Below are 24,315 nucleotides of genomic sequence, written 5' to 3' on the forward strand. Positions count from 1 at the left end.
TAATAAAGAGAGACTTAATGGGCAAACAATAATAAGTAGAGAATTGTAACAAACCAAGAGCAATACAGATGGAACCACAAACATAGAGAAAGATGGAGAGAAGAACCAAAATCAGACAGCTTCGATCGAGACCAACGAACCAGAATCAGAGAGAGACATGATCGCCACGATTCCAGAGAGAGAGGTAGGCTTCGAACTCGAGCAAAGGAAAAGTTCTAATGATCACGAACCAGAGAAATCCAAAGGAGGGTCACGTCAAACTCCACCTAGAGAACAAGGCCAACGTGACACTCCTTCAACCAATGAAGATGGAGCACGAAGTCGTCTTCTCGAAACAGATGAGGAACCGGTTGAGTCACGCGAGCCAATCGTGACCTTCGATCAAACCAAACAAAGACAGAAGGAGTCACGACTTGCGACTCAAAGAGAGATGAAACTAGAGGGCTGTTTTCTGAGAGATAATCGCGACCAATGAGATTACCTATGATTATGACTCAGTGAGAATCTGATGAGGAAGACAATTCAAAGACAACGTCTAGGGTTTGGGCTCAGAGGCGGCTCTGATACCATTTAAATTTTCTAAAGAATCTGTATATTCAATTGTGTAACTGATACAAGAATACATCGGTATATATAACAATCCAAACCCTAGAACTGAAAAAGGAAACAAAAATATATGCTCAATCCCTAATATATACAGAATATATACTACTATATATACATAAACCTAATATTCTCACAGGAGGTTCATCAGGGGATTGAACAATTTAAGTAATGATGTGGACAGCAGCATGTATAATCCGCAAGAGGTTCTTCAAGCGCTAGATGGTTATGGGTCCTCTGACAACTCCGTCACTTCTGATGACTTCCCATCTAATGGAGATAAAAGCGATAAGGATGAGATAGCTGAGGATTTCGATCCTTTTCTCAACAAGCTATCTCAAGATGAAAAGGTTCCAACTAGTTTTTGCATTAATTGTACTGAGGGTAATGATTTTGATAATGCTTTTAACTCTTGCCATCAGGTAAGTGATTCTCTTGAAAGGGACAACGTGTTTTCTTCACTTCCTATTCTTAATCCATGTATTGAAAGGGACAACATGATTCCTTCTATTCATATTCCTAATCCATGTCTTCATTTTGAGTCAGTTCTGGGGAAGGGATCACATGAGTTTCCTGTGTCTCCAAGGTCAAACAGAGGGATTTCCAAAGGGGGGGATGATGTGTCACAATCAACCATTAGGCTGTTTCTCTATCAGTTTGAACTCACAAGCATTCAATGAGGAGGATCATGGGACAGACTTTACAAAGGAGATGTCCAGTAATGATGGGCTTGGGGTAGTAAGTATTCCTAGAGATAGAAGGAATGAGTCTAAACGATGGCTGAAAGAGCAAGCTCGTGTCCTTTCCACTGGAGGAGGAGGATGTGCCTCATTTTGTGCCTTTGCTTGACACTCTTGGTTTGTCCCTTGTTAGGACCAGTGGGAAGGAGTCCAGATCTAAGAAGGTTGAATTTGCATCTAGGAGGAATAGCACTCATAGGAGCTTAGGTTATAGGAGAGGTGCTAAAGAGCTAAAAAACCTTGAGAGCGGTATTAATTATGCGGGTCAGATGAAGGAGGTTAGGGTCACTAATGGTGCTCAATGAAGATTGAGTTTGAATGTTAAAAGGACTTCAGTCCCAGAGAAAAAGGGCAGTGATAAAGGAATTTTTGAAATTTCAACAACCAGATATAGTGATGTTTCAAGAGACAGTGTGAGGTGCGTGATAGGTCTTGCATAACGAGTGTTTGGCGGACTCAGTTTATTAGATGGACTATTTTACCTTCTTCTACGAGGTCTACGAGGTTTGGGGGAATTTTGATTATGTGGGATGAGAGAGTAGTCACGGAGTGTGAGACACTCCTAGGGCTTTTTTTATTGTCCATTAGGTTTCGGAGTAGGGATAATAATGAATGGTGGTTGACAAGGGTTTATGGCCCTAATAGGCCTTGCAATCGACAAAAGTGGTGGGAGGAGTTGGAGGATTTGTTTGGGCTTTGTTCTCCATATTGGTGTGTAGAAGGTGATTTCAATGTGGTTAGGCTCATCTCAAAAAAGCTTAACGGAGCGGTTACAAAAAGAGGCATGAGGGATTTCGACTCTTTCATTAGAGAGTGCGGGTTAATCAATCTACCCTTAAGTAATGCTTGGTTTACTTGGTCTAATCTACAGGAGAATCTTGCGTATTGTAGGTTGGATAGGTTTCTTCACACGTTGGGATGGGAAGGATTATTTCCCAATATTAGGCAGGAGACATTACCAAGGGCTATTTCATATCATTGCCCAATTGTGTTTGAGAGTTGCCACTTTAAGTGGGATCCATCTCCTTTTAGGTTTGAGAATGCATGGATGGAAGATCGTTCTTTTATGTCTTATTTTAGGAATTGATGGGAGAATAGGGTAGCTCATGGGTGGGAGGGCTTTAAGTTTATGAGAAAGTTGCGAGGGGTCAAGGAGAATTTGAAAGTGTGGAAGTGCGAGGTTTTTGGTGACTTGAAAGAGGTATTGAGGAGTTGGATGCTAAAAAAGGTAGGGAAGGGTTGTGTAGAGCTTTGTAAGATGAGAGGAACATGCTTACATTGAAACCGAAAGAGTTAATTTTAAAGGAAAACATTTATTGGAGGCAAACGGCTAAGTTGAAGTGGGTAAAGGAAGGGCATACCAATTCCAAGTTTTTTCATAGAGTTGCATCTGGCAAAAGGAAGAAGAATTTTATTAAGATCTTAGAGGTTGGACAGGGGCTGGAGGTGACTAAGGAGGATCATATTGTTAGTCAGATATTTAGATTTTACTCGAATCTTTATTCTAATTGGGGTCCAGGGATTGAAGGCATTGATTGGGATCCGGTGGATATCTCTTGAGTTAGGTGGCTCAAAAGACCTTTTGAGGTGAATGAGGTGCATTAGGCTGTGTTTGAGTATGAGAGAGATAAAGCTCCAGGACCAGATGGCTTTTCAATGGCAGTGTTCCAAGATTGTTGGGATATTGTAAAGGGAGGTTTAATGAGGGTGTACGGTGAGTTTTTTGAGAATGGGGAAGTTAATTTGTGTACCAATGCATTATTCATTTCCCTTATTCCTAAGAAAGAGAGGTCGTTTAAGATTGGGGATTTTAGGCTCATTAGCTTTGGTCGCTTCGCTTTACAAAGTTTTGGCTAAGGTGCTTTCCAATAGGCTTAGGGCTGTTCTTGGAGAAACAATTTCTTCTTCACAAGGTGCATTTGTGAATGGAAGGCAGATTCTTGATGTGGTTTTAGTCGCCAATGAGGTTATAGAGGAGTATAGTGAAGTGCATAAGGAGGGGGTTATTTTTAAGGTTGATTTGGAAAAAGCATATAATTACGTGGATTGGGGTTTTTTGGATTTTGTTTTGGAAAGGAAAGGCTTCAATTTGAGGTGGAGGAAGTGGATTTGGGGGTGTATGTCGTCTTGCAATATGTCGGTTATCATTAATGGTGGCTGGGAATTCGTTCAGGGCATCCAGGGGATTAAGGCAGGTTAACCCTTGTCACCTTTTTGATTCATTTAAGTAGTTGATGAGTTGGGTAGGATGATCAATTTAGCAAAGGAAAAGGGTGTAATTGAGGTGTTTGTGTTAGGGAGAGATAGGATTCAGGCGACTTGTCTACAGTTTGCGGATGATACTATTTTTTTCTTTTCGAAGGAGGAAGGTAAGGTACGCAATTTGTTAATGCTCTTGAGAATCTTTGAAACTTGTTTCAAGTCTCAAGGTCATCTTAGTAAAAGCAGTGGGGTGGGTATTAATCTGGAACAAAGTTGTGAGCAAAGGATGGCGGCCATTTTGGGTTGTCCCATTGAGGAGATCCCTCTTAAATATCTAGGTTTGCCTTTAGGAAGGGATCCACGAGCGGAGTCTTTTTGGAATCCTATACTTGTCATGATTGGGAAAAGACTGGATGGCTAGAAGAAAGCGTTGTTGTCTAAAGGGGGCAGATACACTTTGGTGCAATCAGTGTAGAGTTGCATCCTCCTTTGTTTAAGATTTTGGCAAGGATTGCAAAGAAAATCGAGAAGTTGATGTGGGACTTTCTTTGGCAAGGGTGTGATAAAGGTAAGAAGGATCATTTAGTTAAGTGGGAGGTGGTTTTTGTGGTTTCTCCTTGGGAGAAAGGGGGTCTTGCTATCGGGAATATTTCTGTGAGGAATATTGGACTCTCGAGCAAATGGTTGTGGAGGTTCTCTAGTGAAAGCGAGCCATTATGGTGCTCCATCATTAAACGCTAGTATGGTGTTCAAGAAAATGGTAGAGATTCAAATGTGGTTAGGAGAGGCAATTGTCGGCCTCTTTGGAAATCCATCTCTCGTTTATATCCTATAGTTTTTCCTTTGTCTTTGAAAGTGGGTAATTGGCTTCATATTCGGTTTTGGGAAGATGTGTGGGTGGGGGTTACCTCTTTGAAACGCGTTGGAAGATCCATGGCAAACCTGTCAACTGGAAAAGCAGCAAACAAGGAGAGAAGAATCGTGGCTTTCCTACCGCCAATGAAGCCGATTCAGGTCCCTTCAACAAAGAGCAGATTGATCAACTCTTAAAGCTAATAAAATCCAACTCCTCATCCGGTACTCCTAGTGTTTTGTTGGCACAAACAGGTAGAAATCCTAAAGCCTTCTCTTGCCTAAACTTCTCTCCGTGGATCATAGATTCCGGTGCCTCCGATCACATGACTAGTTTTTCCCATTTATTTAGTACCTATTTCCCTTGTTCTGGTCATGACAAAATCAGAATAGCCGATGGTAGTTTTTCACCTATTGCAGGAAAAGGATTTATTAAACTAACTGAGAAAATTAATCTCAATGCTGTTCTTCACGTCCCCAACTTAGCCTGTAACCTTTTGTCTGTCAGTAAACTATCTAAAGATTCTAATTGTCGTGTTACATTTTTTTAATCCCATTGTGAATTTCAGGACTAGAACTCGGGGATGATGATTGGGCGTGCTAGGATGCTTGAAGGTCTTTACTACTTTGATGAAGTACATGTTAGTAATAAAAAAGCTCAGAGCTTTAATAGTACAAGTTCAATCTCTGTTCGAGAAAAAATAATGCTATGGCACTATAGGCTAGGACATTCTAGTTTTCTTTATCTAAAACATTTATTTCCAGAATTATTTACAGGGATTGATTGTTCTTCTTTTCATTGTGAAAGTTGCATTTTTGCAAAATTTCATCGCTCTACTTATTTGCCAAAACCTTACCAGGCTTCCAAACCTTTTTATTTGATTCATAGTGATGTTTGGGGCCCTTCTAAAATCACTACTCTTTCTGATAAAAGATGGTTTGTTACATTTATTGATGACCATACCCGCTTATGTTGGATTTATTTGATGAATAAAAAATCTGACGTAAAAAATTTATTCACAAATTTTTACAATATGATTGAAAACCAATTTCAAACCAAAATTGGTATTTTACATTCTGATAATGGAACAGAATATTTCAATAAGCAGTTGGGTGAGTTTTTGGAAAAAAAGGGGATTTTTCATCAATCTACATGTCGGGATACCCCTCAACAAAATGGCATTGCAGAACGAAAAAATAAACATCTACTTGAAGTAGCACGTGCTATAATGTTTTACATGCATGTTCCTAAATATTTATGGGGTGAAGCAATTTTAACAGCCTCTTATTTGATAAACAAGATGCCTACAAAGGTGTTAACATACAAAACACCTTTTGATTGTCTCAAAACTTTTTTTCCTGACACGAGGTTGTTTTCTGATTTACCCGCCCAAGTTTTTGGATGTACTGCCTATGTTCATGTTCCCAGTCAATTTCGTTCAAAACTTGACCCCCGTACTATAAAATGTGTTTTTTTGGGTTATTCCTCAAACAAAAAGGGGTATAAGTGTTTCGATCCTCAAACTAAGAAATTTCATGTGAGTATGGATGTGTCATTTGTGGAAACAAAATCCTATTTCCCCAACACTTCTCTTCAGGGGGAGACAAGTGGAGTAGAAGACCGTTTTTGGGATATTTCTATCCCGCTCCCCAATGTCATTTATCCTACACAAAAACCACATCTGTCTGATAATGATCACTTAGGAGAACCAAGTTCTATGGTGCTTAGTCAAGAAAATTCTTGTTTAGGGGGAGAAATACTACAAAATGATCTAAATCCTGAGCTTCAGGTTTATACTAGGAAGCGATTTCATCTGAGGAATAATGACCCAAATGTCCATCCTAATGACCCGAATGTCCACCCGAGTTCTGGCATCGAAATTTTAGGTAATCCTATTCCTTCTATTTCTGACCTTGATGTTCCTATAGCAATTAGGAAAGGTGTCCGAAATTGCATTAAACATCCTATTGCAAATTACCTCTCCTATCAAAGACTGTCTAAAAACCATAGAGCTTTCACATCTAGGATTTCACACTTGTTTGTTCCAAGGAATATACAGGAAGCATTGGATGATCCGAATTGGAAATTAGCAGTCGTGGAGGAGATGAATGCTTTAAGGAGAAGTGGTACTTGGGAGATAGTTGATCTACCCAAAGACAAGAAAACAGTTGGGTGTAAATGGGTGTTTACGATAAAATGTAACGCAGATGGAAGCGTTGAGAGATACAAGGCGAGACTGGTGGCTAAAGGCTTCACTCAAACTTATGGGATCGACTATCAGGAGACGTTTGCTCCTGTTGCTAAAATAAATTCCATCAGAGTATTGTTATCTCTTGCAGCAAATTCAGATTGGCCTCTACATCAACTTGACATTAAAAATGCATTTCTCAATGGTGATCTTGAAGAGGAGGTGTTCACGAGCCTACCGCCGGGATTTGAGCAGAGACTTGGAAGCGACAGAGTATGCAGATTGAACAAGTCATTATACGGACTCAAACAATCACCAAGAGCGTGGTTTGAACGCTTTGGGAAGGCAGTTATCAGTTGTGGCTTCTCGCAGAGTCAAGCAGATCACACAATATTTTATAAACATTCAAAAAACAATAAAATTGCAATTTTGATTGTTTATGTTGATGACATCATTTTAACTGGTAATGATGAAGCAGAGTTAGCAGCCCTCAAAGAGAAACTCGCAAAAGAATTTCACATTAAGGATCTGGGAGCCCTCAAGTATTTCCTCGGAATGGAATTTGCAAGATCCAAGGAAGGTATATTCGTTAATCAGAGAAAATATGTTCTTGATCTCCTTGGAGAAACAGGTATGCTTGGTTGTAAGATAGTGGAGACTCCGATCGAGCCTAACTTGAAATTACAAGCTGCTAAGGCTGAAAAAGTCAAAGAGAGGGAACAATATCAGCGACTTGTAGGGAAATTGATTTACTTGTCTCATACGTGGCCTGATATTGCCTTTGCAGTCAGCATGGTAAGTCAGTTCATGCACTCACCAGGGGCAGAGCACTTTGAGGCCGTTTATAAGATCTTAAGATATTTGAAAGGAACTCCAGGGAGAGGCTTACTGTTCAAGAAACATGGACATCTTCAAGTTGAAGTATACACAGATGCAGACTGGGCAGGAAGTGTTACAGACAGGAGATCAACATCCGGATACTGCTCCTTTGTAGGTGGGAACCTAGTTACATGGCGGAGTAAAAAACAGAATGTAGTAGCTAGAAGTAGTGCAGAAGCAGAGTTCAGAGCTGTTGCCCATGGAATCTGTGAAGTAATGTGGATTAAAAGAATTCTTGAAGAATTAAAGCTTTCTCACCCGACACCTATGAAGGTCTATTATGACAACAAAGCAGCTATATCTATAGCTCATAATCCAGTTCTACATGATCGCACAAAACATATAGAAGTGGATAAACATTTCATCAAGGAGAAAATCAATGCTGGCATAATCTGTATGACCTACCTTCCAACAGGTAAACAATTAGCAGATGTGCTAACGAAGGGACTACACAAGAAGCAATTTGATAAGCTAACTAGCAAGCTGGCTATGGAAGATATCTTCAAACCAGCTTGAGGGGGAGTGCTGGAAATTTGTGTTAATGTATATAATAAGATAGTGGCATGTATATAATATGATAGTGGTGTTGGTGTAAGATAGTGGCATGTATAGAATATGATAGTGGTGTTGGTGCTAGATAGTGGCATGTATATAATATGATAGTGGTAGATAGTGGTAATATATAATATGTAAGTGGCATATAATGGGTTATAATGATGTTTGTAATATCTCCTATATAAGGAGTGTCATTTGGTCTTGTAAGATAAGAAGTTTTGAATATAACAGAAATATATTCCTTCTTCCTCATATTTTTGGAGTTCTTCTTCCTCATATTTTCTAAGTGTATGAGTAGTCTCTCATCCTCTTTTATATTACATCATAAACATAATTATAGGAGTGAGTTAAGGCCTAAATAAAGGGCACATTACATCAAATAAAGATACTGAATAAGAATAGAATAGGATAGGAAATATCCTAACACATTCTAACACTTCCTCTCAAGCTGGTGTGAATATATCTCTCATGCCCAGCTTGTTGAGAATGTCACGGAATGGTTTATTACCTAATCCTTTGGTGAGAACATCAGCCAGTTGATCCCCAGACCGCACGAACGACGTACATATAGTACCACTAGTAAGCTTTTCCTTGATAAAATGCCAATCAATCTCTACATGCTTAGTCCTATCATGCTGAACCGGATTGTGAGCTATATTGATGGCGGCCTTCTTGTCACAATATAGCTTCATAGAATCTGTCTGATGAATCCCCAAATCCCTCAAGAATAATCTAATCCATAATAACTCACACACACTTTGAGCCATAACTCTGAATTCGGCCTCTGCACTAGACCTCGCAACTACATTCTATTTCTTGCTTCTCCAAATAACTAGATTTCCTCCAACAAAGGTACAATAGCCAGAGGTGGATCTTCTATCAGTTATTAATCCAATCCAATCAGCATCTGTATATGCCTCTACACTAAGATAACCATACTTTGAGAAATAGAGACCCTTTCCCGGAGAAGATTTCAAATACCTCAGAATCCTCATAACTGCCTCTAAGTGAGTTGCACGTGGAGCATGCATAAACTGACTAACCATACTTACTGCAATAGCAATATCAGGACGTGAATGGTATAAGTAAATAAGCTTACCCACTAGTCTCTGGTATCTCCCCGTCTATAGGCTCGCCTCTTTGAGCCTCACTACGCTTCAGTCCAAGCTCTAGTGGTGTATCACAGGCTTTACTTCCAAGCATTTCAGTTTCTTTTAGCAAATCAAGCACATACTGTCGTTGACATATAAAGATGCCATCTTTGGACCGAGCAACCTCATTGCCTAGAAAGTACTTCAAGCTGCTTAAGTCTTTGATTTCAAACTCATTAACCAAATATTCCTTTAACCGAGCAACCTCCTCAACATCATCCCCTGTGAGTACAATATCATCCACATAGACAATAAGAGCTGTCAGTCTTACCAAGTGAGGAGTGTTTAACAAACAAAGTATGATCAGCTTGACTATGGTTGAAACCATATCTTAGCATGGCCTGAGTAAACCTCTCAAACCAAACCCTTAAGGCCATAAAGTGACTTGCGTAATCAGCAAACCTTTCCTTTGGTTTTAACATCCTCAAAGCCTAGGGGAATGTCCATGTACACTTCTTCTTTCAAATCTCCATGGAGGAAAGCATTCTTCACATCAAATTGATGGAGAGGCCAGTCAAGATTAGAGGCAAGGGAGAGAAGGACTCTGACAAAGTTCATCTTAGCAGCAGGTGCAAATGTCTCCTGGTAGTCAACTCCATAACTCTAAGTAAAGCCCTTGGCCACCAATCTTGCCTTGTAGCATTCAATTGAACCATCGGCTTTGTGCTTCACAGTGTACACCCACTTACATCCAGCAGGTTGTTTTCCCTTGGGTAATGCAGCCAGTTCCCAAGTGCCATTTTTAGCAAGAGCTCTCATCTCCTTCATCATGGCATGCTTCCACTCAGGAGTAGAAAGAGCATCCTAAAAATTAGAAGGAAGACTCACAAAAGAAACTTTAGACAGAAAAGCTTTATAGGAAGAAGACAGATTAGTGTAGAAGACAAAATGAGAAATAGGATGCTGAGTACAGGACCTAACCCCCTTCCTTTTAGCAATGGGAACATCTAGATCAGAAAGAGTAGAGTTACCTGGAGGTTCATCAGCAGAAGAGGATTCTAGACACTCATTAGAAGGAGAAGATAGCAGTGGAGAATCTGAATTGGTCTCTTGTACCCAAGTAACTTGTTTTCTATCCTTGTCCCTGACACAAACTTTGCCATCTTTCACTGTGGATTCAGATTCAGACTCAACAGTCTCAATAGCGGAGTCACCCTTAACATCCTACTCAATCACTAATGGTAGTGATACAGGAAGCGCTTCACACCAAGGTTCCCCCTGAAGGGATGACTGGAACACCGGCAAGGACAGGAAGTAGGACTGAGACTCAAAGAATGACACATCCATAGAGACAAACAATTTCCGAGAGGGTAAATGATAACACTTGTAGCCCTTTTGGGTGGCAGAGTAACCCAGGAAGACACACCTTACCACAGGTAGGAGAATGGTTATGAACAAAGCACACACCCCCAAAGGTTTTGGGAAGAATGAAGAAACCAGAAGAGGACCCTAACAAAACCTAAAGAGGAGCGTGTTTGTGGAGAACTTGGGTAGGCAGACGATTGATGAGGAAGGCAGCAGTGAGAACAGCTTCCCCCCAATAGGATCGAGGAACACGCATTTCAAAGGACAGACAGCGTGCAATATCAAGAAGATGGTAGTTTTTACGCTTGACAACACCATTCTGTTGAAGGGTATTGATACAAGAAGTTTGGTGAATAATACCATGAGTGGCAAAATAGCTGGCAAGGCTAGAGTCAATGTATTCCTCCCCATTATCAGAACGTAGAATCTTGACAACCACCCCAAACTGAGTGCAAATCATTTTATGAAAAATTTGAAACACAGAAAAAACTACACATTTGTCCTTCATAAGATATACCCAGGTGGTCCTAGAGCAATCATCAATAAAGGTGACAAACCATCTTTAACCCTTTAAAGACATAAAACGAGAGGGACCCCATACATCGGAATGAATCAATGAAAAAGGGACTAAACTTTTATTAATAGAAGGAGCAAAACAAGCTCTGTGTTGTTTTCCAAGTTGACACGACTCACAGTGAAACTCAGAAACATTATTTTGCAAAACAACTGAAGGAAAAAAATGCTTAAGTAACAAAAAAGATAGATACCCAAGACGACGGTGCCACAGTCAAAGGTCTTCCTTGGTAGATAGTAACTGAATGGAGGAATGAGCTAGCGTGTCTGCTTGATCCAGGATATAGAGACCATTCGCGTTCCTGAAATAGACAATGATCAAGGAAAAAGGTCACACTACAATTTAAGGTTAAGTTTGGCATCTTCAAAAAAAGTAAAAAAGTCAAAAAGTTACTATCCTATTTAAGTCACATCATCTCTCTACCACATCACTTCAAACCTAACCCATATTTTATAAAAAGTCAAAAAGTACACTTATTTAGAACATCCCAAACAACCCCTCCAAGTAATACGACTCAAAGATAAAAGATTAACACTAAAATTGAGAACATGTTGTACAGAAGACAAAGGAAAGGAAGCAGTGGCATGAATTAAACCTTTCCCAGACATAGAAGAAATGGTACCATCAACAATTCAAACTTTATCCTATCCTGAAGGAGTATATGCTGAGAACAAATCAGAAGACCCAGACATATGGTTGGAAGCACTACAATCAATAATCCAAGGCAATGTTTGATGAGTGAGGAAAGCACTTGTAGAAGAAGCTAAGTTACCTGAATGGGCAAAGTTACCTGAAGATGAATTAGATGCCCAATGGTCTAGCTCAGAAGTAGAAAAAACAAAGATATTAGCAGAAGAAACAACTAAAGCTGGGGACTGTGGCCTAACTGTATCAGAATGATGGGCTCAGGCATTGGGCCTGCGGCCCCTAGATTGACCGGAGCAACCCCCACAAGAACCAGAACGATCTCCACAACCACCAGATGGCAGCCCCTGCAACTTCTAACAAGTCTCACGGGTGTGGCAAGGGTGGCGACAATAGTCACAGAAGAGGGTATCCTTCTTAGAAGGAGGACGGGTACCACGATCCCCATCTCTAGAGGGTGCAGAAGCCAGGGTAGAGCGGTCAAAAGAGGTAGATAGAAGCATAGCAGAACCACAACTTTGGTCATTCTGCACATAAGCAAACGCTTCTTGGAGAGAAGGAAGCACATCCATACCAAGCACACGACTCCAAACAGGATCAAACTCTATATTCAGACCTTCCAAAAACTTAAAAACCCGCACTTGTTCAACAAATTTCCGGTAACCAACAGAATCATTGGGACAGACAGGCTTGTAGTCTAGAAGATGATCGAGTCTCTTCCACCCATTGCTAAGGAAAGTAAAATACTGGAGGATAGTCATCTCACGCTGGACGGACCGGTCAATGGAGCGTCGCAACTCAAAAGTTTGTGAGAAATTGCCTTTGCGGGAATAGGTAGCAGCCACAGCCTCCCAAATATCTTGTGTTGTGTCCATAGGCAAGTATCTCTCACCGATCTCCGGAACCATCGAATGCATCAACCAGCCCATGATAAGAGAATTGGTAATCTCCCACTGATCATAACCCGCATCTATGATACTGGGAGCCTGAACGCGCTCATCAACATATCCCATCTTCCCTTTGCTCTTCAAAAATATAGTCAAACTCTGCAATTACGCTAGATAATTCTGACCATTAAAGAGAGAGGTAATGATTATTTGGCCAGGGTTGAGGGAATCAGTCATAGTAGTAATCAAAATTGGACTTGCGCCCTGAGTAGCAAGCTGCGAAGTAGTAGACTCACTAGTCAATTCCGCCATGGAGACTCTACTAAGGAATCCTCACAAACAAACACTAGGCTAATTCACAAACCCGGAAGATGGGAGAACATAACAATAAGAACAAATAGAATTTAAGATGAACATTTTTTTTTTTTGACACAAAAACTGATTACAAAGGAGGGTGAGAGACAGATTACATGAAGAGAGAGAGAGAGAACAAGGAAGAGGCGAAGCTACCCAGATGATGTCGTACCTGAATGGACCTCCAGGTTCCTTAGAAGCTATCGACAGCCAAAGAAGGGAAGAAAAAACTCCCCCAACCCAACTAAACCTCCAAGCCAGCCGACAGGCCTGGGCTGGGAAAGAGGGAGGCTCCGACGAGCCCTAGAGTGCTATCGGAACCCTAGGCAACTGTGACGGGGACTGGCAAAACCCTAGGGGTCGACAACTGGGGTGGAGGAAACCTAGGGGTGCTGCGATTGGGGTGGTGGTGTGGTGGTGACTGGGGCTCGTGGTTTCTAGGGTTTAGAGTGGCTCTAATACCATGTCAGTTTTGAGAAGAGAAAAGTTAAGGTATGAGTAGTCTCTCATCCTCTTTTATATTACATCATAAACATAATTATAGGAGTTAAGGCCTAAATAAAGGGCCCATTACATCAAATAAAGATACTGAATAGGAATAGAATAGGAAATATCCTAACACATTCTAATAGTTTGGAATCGGTGGATCATTTATTTCTACATTGCTCGGTGGCTTTCTCACTATGGCAGCGGCTTTTCAGTCTGTGTGGTGATCAGTGGGTAGCTCCAAAACAATGTACACTTACGCTTCTTGCTAGGTTTGCGGGGTTTGGAGGTAGCCAAAGGGCCAAAGTTTTGTGGTCTTGTATTGTTTGTGCTATTTTTTGGTCCTTATGGCTGAAGAGGTTTAAAAGGATCTTTGAAGAAAAGGAGTCAATTGTTGAAGAGATTTGGGACAAGGCGAGATACTTGGCTTCGCTTTGGGTTTTGTATCTAAATCTTTTAGAGGAGTTCCATTTTTCTTGATTTCTAGGGATTGGACTGTTGTTTGCCATTCCTAATTTTTGGCTTTCTTGTTTATTTTCGCTTTTTGATGTTGTTTTAGAATTTCTTGTTTGAGGACTCCTTGTCCTCTATTCTTGATTTATGCTTAAAAATATTCTGTCGCTTTTTCAAAAAAAAATATATATATATATTTGGAAATTGTTTAAACTCTGACTACCTTCTCAAACAGATTTGACAAGTTATTCACCTTGTAAGACAGTTTTAAACTGCCTCTTGCTGACACCAAATGGTCTGTATCTGTACCTTGTCTAACTCACATATGTTACAGATGCAAACACAATAAAAGTTTACATGGATCCTTTCATTTATCAGAGATGAGAAAGAAAAGAAAAGAAAAAAAAAGCATTCAAGTTGTCTTATAGATACCCAATGAAGCAAGATATTTCTAATTTACCCCAAGCTTTTGTCTTCTATTTTGTGAGCCTGTGCAGCAAAGTTAGAGAAATCAACATTGGGAAGATTGCTGCAAACACAAAACAGGGTATATAAGATGAGTTGGTGACCAACTATAAATCGAAAGTCCAGAACAATAAAATTTCACAGCTGAAGTTACATGCAGCTTTTCAGCTCTGACAAGATTGTTCCCACTTCAACACAGTACGCATTAATCAACTGCACCACACAATCACTCTTCAAAGCCTGAATTTCAGAGAATTGGTCATTTATGATCCCCTGCAAAGAGGAAACAAAGACTCATCACCCACATGCCAAGAGTTCTCTTAAGTTCTTCCTAGAGAAAACAAATAAATAAAAACAAAGGGATTCCAACAAGTCATCCGAACTCCACTAATAAAGAAGTAAAAGACTTATGTATGTCAATTTAATGCCACCTCACCCCCAAAACCAAATTGTGAATGTAAGTTGCAACATACAAAATTTGGTTTTCAATGTACAAAGGCTTGTGAGGCAGAAACAGGGTTCCACCTTCCAAATGTCCCAAAAACTATTACTGACACACATCAAAGTCATCTTACACCATGGCCAACAGCTTCGAGTTCAGGTGACATCTCACAGCCACACTTTCACAGAAAGTGCTCTAAAAACCAACAGAAAAGTAGTCTGATACCTCATCAAACAATGACTTAACATATTGATGGAGTATTTCTCGAAGGACAATCAGAGCCATTTTTCATATAAATTGGCAACAAAAACCCAAACAACTTATGCTAAAAAAGGACTTCAGGTTACATTCAGATAACAGCTCTGCATGAGGCTCAAAAGATAAATGGCATGATGCTTAATACATTTAAACCATATAATATGTGAATTAACATCTTCGCCACTGTGAGTAATTAGTAAAATGCCAAAAGCCAAATAAGGAGTGGTCTTTAATTATCAAGTTGTCAAGGTACTCAATATCAATAAAATGTATGTAACAAGATCCTTAAAATATGTATATAGTGACAGGCCTGTAAATACGAGTTTGGAAAAACTTGCTGAAACTAGCAACAGAAACTGAAATTGATGTGTTAATATTCTTAATATCATAAGTTACAATATTTCCCTAAAATGAGCAGCATTTCCGCCGAGAAGATGCTGGGAAAGCTGCAGTGGGGCTCAATTCAGAGCTGAAAATTCAAATTTTAGCAAGAGCAAATCCCAAGCTCTTCCCATCAGGCATCAAAATTTATGAACATGATATAAGGTTACAAGTAGCAATATTCTTAAGAACCAGATCATCCAAAATTTGTTACGGATTCACTGGCATCATAAATGAAATAATTAAATTGAGTTAAATACAATCTTTGGTGGGTAAGTGCACTTCATAGGATTCTACACCAAATCAAGCAGGTTCCATGCCACTCCTTGCAAGAGTATAAAAGGTCTTGTGGGCCCTACCACTATTAATTCGAATACGTAACATAATGTTGGGGCCCAGGCCACCTGGCACGTTATGAGAACTATACAACCTGTTACCTGTTAAACAATTCCATCTTACTTATCTGGAAGTATAACAATTAATGTAAAATTAACAAGTATTATCACAGCTGTAGCAATAAAAGAAGAGAGCACAGATAGCATATGTTAGACACCACATAATTAGAAAAAGGAATTGGTTGTGTTTGGTTAACACATATAATATAGGTCCCATAATATAGTACAGATCTTTTTACCAGTGTAGAACTCTTCCAACGGCTTTCTTTCTTCTAAAGGTTGAAAAAAAAATCCTTAGAAATTCAAAAATTTCAAAACTATGATTTGTGTCGTTCTTTTGCCTAAGTTCAGAGAAATAACCATCTAAAGATTTGACGCCACATTAGGATTACAATCATTACATTAGTATACAAGCAATAGTGGACCCAGAAATTATTTAAACTTTTAGGGGCCAAAATAAATATATATATATATATATATTTTCAAGGGGAAAAATGTTAATTTTTATTATAAATACTCGAAATTGAGATTTTTGTATAGTTTTGTAGGCCAAGATAAAATTATATAGATTTTGGAGAGGCCAAGGTAAAATTACATAGATATTGAAGGGGCCAAAGTAAAACTACATAAATTTTGAAGGGGCCAAATTGCTATTTTTTTATTAAAGATACTTAAAATAGTATAGATCTAATTGTAATTTTGTCAGCCAATGTATACAAGACAAAATTCATTTTTGCACTTTCTGCTTAAAGGTTCTTTGAAAATTAAACGTCAAAGTTTATTTGTTTGTATTGTTCACATGGTAAAATGAAGAAAATAATCAAATTAAATTCTTCATATCTACATATATAGTAATATGATGAATCTACAACTACATCACCAAATCAATATTTTTTCTTTAACAATTTACATCAATTTTTTAGATATATACCAAAAAAAACAAACAAAAAAAAAAACAAAAAAACAAAAAAAATTACAAACAAACAAACTTGAAAAAGTCAGGAAACTACAAAACAGAATCAACAAAAAATAATATGACAAGATAAACAATTAAGAAATTTTACAAAAGAAGAAGAAAAATAATTATCTAAATATGGATAGAAATTGCATCAGATTGTCCTCAAATCACTAATTTAAATTGAAAACTATAATACATATATATATTTGGTTTTGAATGTGAATCACACTTCAATATAATACTTCATCCTTCAACTCATTAAATTGACGAGTGCGAAAGGAAAGGAGCAAAGAAGGGGTTGTACGCCCTCTTCCCCATCCATTAAGAACGCAATGTTGCAAAAATCTAAATCTGTGTCTCTCAATTAAGAGATGAGGGATAATGATCCTCTTCGCTTATTAGGTGTGTACCTAATCTTTCCACTCCCAAACACACATTAATGTGTACTAATTGAGCGCTTTTTTTTATATTTTGTTATTACGTAAAAATATAAAAAGTGCCTTTAACTGCAATAGTATGCAAGAATAAAACCTGGTTGTAAATGTGGGAAATCTAGGAACATATTTTAGCAGTCTTCTTACTTCTAATCTAATGTTGATTTTATAATAGTAGACAACATTTTATTTGAAATACTTAAGTTTTTAGCAGTGAAGGCCTCTGTTACATAGACTCGGATACAGGTGTTGGGTGCGGGTATGTATCTAGAGGTCGGACTCATCAAACTATAAATTTAAGGATATGTGGACTAAGCAAAAAATGGCATACCTTTGTATTTTTAATCAAGTATGTGAGCAGTGTTATTAAAAGCGCGCCTAGGCGCAAGTCCCAACCGTGCCCACCCTCTGCGGCTTGCAGTGGTCAAGGCGAGGCGACTTCACTAAGGCATGATTAAAGCGCGTGACTCGAACAAGGCACATTTAAGCCCAAGGAGTAGGCCTTGAGGGCTTTTTTTTTTTTTTTTAAATTCGAATTGGACCACCAAAATTTCATAGGTCAGCCACAGCAAATCATATCCTTCAAATATACTTGTCGGTTTAGCCCCAAATCAACGATGACAGAAGAAACACCAAGCCCTAATGCAATCTGCAAAGAAGTTGTACTCTCTCAGTCGTCTTCCGGTCGTGGTCCAGCCCAGGAGCTTTGAATGTGCAGGTATGCTCTCTTTGTTTCTTCGTCTCTTCTTCATCTTCTCTCCGTCTGTTTATTCGCCAGTCTTCTCTTCTTTGTCTTCATCTTTGTCTTCGTCGTCTTCTTCTTCTTCGTCTGTTCTTCTCTTCATCAGTCTTCTTCTTCCTTTTCTTCTTCTTCTTCTTCTTCTTCTTCTTCTTCTTCTTCTTCTTCTTCTTCATCATCATCTTCATCACTTCTTCTCTTCTTTTCTGCTTATACCCATGCTACCTTCTTCTTCTTTTTCTTTTATTTTATTTATTTATTTTTTCTGCCTTCTTCTCTGGACTGCTCTGTTTATTAAATATTTATTCTGAATTGCTCTGTTTCTGCTCTACTTTTTTTATTTAGATGGCACCTGAACGTACAAGAAAAGATCCTGCATGGAAATATGCACATCAGTTAGATACTAAGAACCCAAATCAATTGAAGTGTAATTTTTGTGGTAAAGTATCTAATGGAGGGGTTTATAGAGCCAAACAACATCTTGTTGGAGGTTCAAGGAACGTCACAGCTTGTCAAAAATGTCCACCTGATGTACTGGAAGAGATAAAAGACTATATGGGAAACAAGAAAATAATGAAAGATAAAATTAACTTGTTGCCTCATTTTGATGAGATGAACAATGATCTTCAAGAGGATGAAGATGACATTGCGTTTGAGATTCATTGACCTCGTGGACCAAGTGGTAAATCATTGCCAAGCAATCAAAATGTATTCTACACCCAATCCTGATTTTGTGGTGGCAAATAAAAAAGAAAAACAAACAACAATTGATCACAGTAATCCTTATAAGAAAGAATTAAGAGACCGAGCAGTAATAAGAATCACAAGGTGGATGTATGATGCAGGTATAGCTTTTAATGCAGTTAGTTATGACAGCTTTGGACCAATGGTTGAAGCTATTGGGCAGTATGGTCCTGGTATGAAACCCCCTAGTTTCCATGAAGTGTGGGTTCCATATCTGAAGAAAGAGTTTAATTATACAAATGAGTTGATGAGGATTCATAAAGAGGAATGGGTGAAATATGGGTGTTCCTTGATGTCAGATGGATGGACTTCGCAAAGTGGGAGGACTTTGATTAATTTTTCAGTCAATTGTCCTAGAGGAACTATGTTTGTTGAGTCCATCGATGCTTCAAGCTACTCCAAGGATGGGCAAAAACTATTCGAACTACTTGATAAGTTTGTGGATGATGTTGGAGAAGTTAATGTAGTCCAAATTATCATAGATAGTGCCTCAGCTAATGTGTTGGCTGGTAAGAATCTTTTGTCTTGATTCTTAAGAAATATGTACTTACTAGTTAGTTAGTTAGTTAGTTAGTTAGTTAATTTAGTTGTCATTAAATATTCTATGTTTTGTTTGTATAATTTTAATAGGTAAGTTTTTGGAGGCAAAGAGACCACACCTCTTTTGGACACCATGTGCTGCTCACTGCTTGGATTTGATACAGGAAGATATTTTCAAATTGCCACATATGAAGAAGACATTTGACAGGGCTATTCGGGTACACGGTTATATTTATAACCGTCCACGTGTGTTGAATATGATGAGGATGTTTACACAGCTAAAGAATTTGGTCAAGCTTGCAAAGACAAGATTTGCAACAGCCTTTCTCACTCTATCTAGGATTCATCAACAAAAAACAACTTGAGAAAGATGTTCACTTCGGAGGAATGGACAAGCTCCAAATGGGCAAAAGAGCCAAAGGGTAAACAAGCAACACAGATTATGTTGATGCCATCATTTTGGAATCTAACTGTTTATGCTCTTAAGGTCTCAGGTCCACTTGTGCACATGCTTAGGTTGGTTGATTCTGAGAAAAAGCCTGCCATGGGATACATTTATGAGGCTATGGATAGGGCTACAGAAAGTATTGAAAAATACAAGAATATCTTTGAAATCATTGACAATAGGTGAAATATCCAATTGCATCAACCTCTCCAAGTATTGAGCATGACACTGAAATCATGTCAGGGTTGTTATAGTGTGTGTCAAGGTTGGTTCGAGGCACTGAGATTCAAGATAAAATCACTCAAGAGATGAGTATTTATACAAAATCTAAAGGTCTCCTTGCGATGCCACTAGCAATTAGGCAGAGAATGACAAGGGCACCGGGTAATCCATTTTACACCATCAACTTTTTCATGCCTCTAGATTAAATCAAAAGTTTCTAGTGCTAAAATTAGTTGCAATTCACAACTGATTGGTGGTCTGCATATGGTTCTTCAACCCCAAATTTGCAAAAGTTTGCCATAAAAGTTCTTAGCTTAACCTGTAGTGCATCTAGTTGTGAAATAAATTGGAGTGTATTTGAGCATGTGAGCATCTACCTCAAGTTTGGTGAATTCCTTTTTCTTTTTCTTTTTTTGTCATATGGTATATTTTAAAACATTCTCTTATTCTTGTAGCTCCATAACAAAAAAAGAAATAGGTTGGAACAACAATGTCTCAATGATTTGGTATTTATTAAGTACAACAGACAATTGAGACGTCGATATGATATGCGTGACACACTTGATCCCATCACTTTAACAAATATTGATGAAAACAATGAGTGGTTGGTTGGGAGGATGGATGGAGAAGAGTATGAAGATAACGATAATGTGTTTGATGATGAAAGTTTGATGTGGGGTGATGTTGCTAGAGCTTCTGAGTTCGGGAAAGAAATAAGAGAACTAGATCAACAACTTCAAAGACACCATCGGCGTCAAGGGCAAGGACAAGGGGTTCTAGATCATCAAATGCACGTCAACTAATAGATGAGGAAGAGACAGATTCACAGGAGACAGAAGAGGAAGATGTAGAAGGATACAAATCCAATGACGAAGAAAAAAATTATGAGTTGCGTGCTGCTGATCTTGAGGATGATGATGATTGTTAGATCCTCATTGGATAAATGGAAGCAAAGACTTTATGTTTTGTTGGTTTAATTTGTTGATGTTTGAAATGCATGCTTAAACTTGAAATATTGTTATTAGTTGACCTTTAGATCGTAGATATTCGTGTTTTACGTTTTGAAATGCATGCTTATACTCATTTGTATATGTTAAAATAGAGATATTTGTTAGTATTTATTTTTTAAAATGTTCAATATTTCATTTCGTTTATGTTATACCAGGTAGTTATTTGCTTATATGTCTCATATTAAATTATATTATTTTAACTTGCCATGGTGCACCTTACTTCGATGAAGCCCGCGCCGCGCCTTGCACCCCTTGTGCCTAAAGCCTCAAGAGACCTTGGCACCTTGGTGCGCTTATCGCTTTTAATAACATTGTATGTGAGATAAAATGGTGCTACATGTAACTTATAATGTCAAAAAGATATTTATAGCAATTATACAATAATATATACATATAATAATAGTTTTATATACAATTATATAATAGGTATCTGTTAAATAGTACCCGACACATATTCCATACCCCTTTCTTAGTGTCAGGTGTCCAACACAGATATTTGATTTATTTTGAATAGTCCATGTAACATACGCCAAGGTGGAAAACTTTATAAAGCATGTATCATATTTATATCATTCTTATCTTATATATTAATTTTCATATTATTCAAAACATTTTAAAAGACAGAGGTTATAGAGGTATTTATAATAATTTCCTTACATGTTGACAATTATTATAAATTTATTTTTTTAGTTTAGGCCAAGTTTGGCAACTCTCAAAAAAGATAAAAAGTCAAAAAGTTACACAAAAAGTAAAAAAGACATTACTATTCATAAATAAAAAATATTAAAAAAATATTTTATATTATATATTTATAATACAAATTGAACGGTGGACGTGACAGCCCTCCTTGTCAGACCAGGCCATTAAGCACTTGTATTGGGGCAAAAAAAATAATTCCATAGGTAAAGTTACAAAGTTTGTGGTAATATTGGACCCTTGGGGGCCAACTAAGGGTTCCTTTTTGATAATTCGAACCGTTCATTCCGTAGAACTCATCGAGTAATATATGTCTGTAAAAAATCACATTGATCGGATATCGTTAACTACATGATCAAATCAGTTTTGTATAAACAAAACGGATGGTGTGATAGTTAACTATCGAAAAAAAACTAATCCGATCATATAACTATCGATATCCGATCAAAGTGATTTTTTACAGGCATATAATACTCGACGAGTTGTACATATTTAACGGTTCGGATTATCAAAACGGAACCCTTAGTGGCTCCACCAACCGACCATCACTGTCCAAAAGTTATTTGCCCCGAAGGAGGCAATTATTTCAGTGGAGACATCCGGGGCAGCCACAGGAGAGCCGTACGGTCAATCACCTTTCTTCCACTATACACTTTATTTATACAATTTTTTATTACATATTTTTTCATAAAAAGTCAAAAAGTTAACCCAAACATTCACCTTGCTTGGTTTTTAGTTTTTCAAAACACTTTTTAGAAAATTCTACTTTCTTATTTTCCGTGTTTTTTTGTTTTTACTAAATTTTTTTAATATTTTAAGCAATTTTTTTACTTTTTAGACACACCTAACATAAATACACCTAAAAAGTAAAAAAATTGTAAAAAAATTCTTTTAAAAATTCACTAAATACCAAAAATACAAAAAAAAATACAAGAATTCAGTACATTTTTTGTATTTTTATGTATTTATTAATTTTTTTTAAATATTTTTTCACAAATTTTTTACTTTTTAGATACATCTAAGTAAGGTGCATCTAAAAAAGTAAAAAAAATGTTTAAAATTTAAAAAATATTCACTAAAAACAAAAAAACACAAAAACCAAAAAAGTCAATTTTCAAAAAACTTAATCCAGAAAACTCAAACCAAACACAGTGATTCATATTTTTTTCCTCAACTTTTTAGTCCAAAAAGACAAAAAGTGCACTTATTTAGGACACCCCAAACAACCCCTTAATGTTACTAAGGAAATATATAATATCCACATTAAGTATCATTTCAACATGATTTTGGCAAATGACAAAGGTTCCAGAGAAACTATTGAGAAACATGTCAAGGGAGGAAACATCACTTGTATGACTTCTACATATGAATACCTAAGTGTATATCATATTTCAAAAGATTTAGGCACCATTTGATGCAGCTTCTGATAGTTGAAAGTCCTGTCCCTGTCATCAAGAAGCACTTTGCCAAATTCTCTAAATATTTAAGAACCCTATTGAAAAAATCACAAGATTTTTATTTCTCAAAAAATTCAAGGAGTCAAGTGACTACAGCCCACAAATAAAGTACATTAGAGGCCGCTGTAGCCTAACGGAGGAGGAGCCTTACTTATGGCAAAACTTGAACCATTGAGATGCATACAAGCGATATAAGAAGCAAAACCAAAGAATAATAAGATAAAATAGACACAGTTGAAATAAAAAAATATGATTGGTTCTGTTTTCAAAACATGTTTTCTGAAAATTTTCCAAAAACTAGATTGGCAAAAAAAAAAAAAAAAACACTTATGATTTTCTCTTTTTTGAAGCGAAAATAATTTTTGAAAAACTGAAAAATATCTTTTTTGGTGTTCATTTTTATCAAACAAGTTTTCTAATTTAAAAAAAAAAACAAAAAATATATTCTGAAAGCTCAACCAAACAGTGATTTTCAGTAGAGATGCAAAGAACACTAGATACAAACATGTATATTTACAAGTTAGGTTTCGTAAATGTCATAATATAAAGGGGCATTGTGAAAAGTTTGTTACTGTAAACAAGGATAGAATGGGATATTGAGTGGACGTCACTTAAATGGCTGCCTCACATCGCAAGAAGTAGATTTCAAAGGAATTTAGGAAGTTCCTTTGGGTTGCTTCTTTGAAATGGACTTTTTGGAGGAATGTCTTGATAATTTCAATAATTTCACATTTCCGACATATAGCATAGACTTCCCATAGAAGGGGTACAAAAGCAAATTTCTAATAGATAAGGAAGATAACTTTTACCTGCTGCTTATAGTAGTTAACATTCACATTTTTTTAGGTTTCGAAAGACGCTCATTCCACTATACAGCACACACGAAAAAAGTTGTCTCGTTCTATCTGTAGCATAACTATTTGAGTTGAGTTAAATGCTTAACCTTAGTTACAACTAACAATCCCATGAAGCAATCAGATTGCTGACAAGAACACTCATTTCAGGAAACTAGATACACCATTCATAGCACACTGCACGTGTGAAAGATTGCAATATAGACATATGCTATTTATTACAATAACTATTTGTGAAGCTTAAATCTTTTTTCTATTCTTCCCTTCTTTTTTTTACAAATTTTGCACAGAAAGTACATAAAATGCAATAACTTAGACAAAAGATTATTTGGTACAACAAATATTAACGCCTCGTTTGGGAACTACGTGTTTTAGCCAAAAAACCAAAAAGTTACTATAA

At 37.5% G+C, this 24,315-nt stretch overlaps 1 protein-coding gene across 18 annotated transcripts in view; it reads right to left on the minus strand.

Moving 5' to 3' along the window:
• LOC114315581 (uncharacterized) overlaps positions 1–24,315 on the minus strand; it is an 89,010-nt gene that overhangs the window by 27,997 nt on the left and 36,698 nt on the right. For 13 of the 18 annotated variants that reach the window (XR_014356965.1, XR_014356964.1, XM_082909636.1 and 10 more), the window contains 2 exons: positions 14,495–14,613; positions 14,336–14,404 (listed from right to left, as the gene is read on the minus strand). Coding sequence is in view for 11 of the 18 variants with exons in the window: in XM_082909636.1 (XP_082765762.1) it covers positions 14,336–14,404; positions 14,495–14,613 (188 nt within the window). In the remaining 7 variants the exon portion in view is untranslated. Of the gene's footprint in view, positions 1–11,243; positions 11,352–14,335; positions 14,405–14,494; positions 14,614–24,315 lie in introns of all 18 variants that reach the window. The other 5 variants (XR_014356966.1, XR_014356968.1, XR_014356969.1 and 2 more) reach the window with 1 other exon arrangement.

The sequence above is a fragment of the Camellia sinensis genome, chromosome 15 (assembly GCF_055761805.1).
Source record: "Camellia sinensis isolate YWXY chromosome 15, ASM5576180v1, whole genome shotgun sequence".
Classification (NCBI taxonomy): domain Eukaryota; kingdom Viridiplantae; phylum Streptophyta; class Magnoliopsida; order Ericales; family Theaceae; genus Camellia; species Camellia sinensis.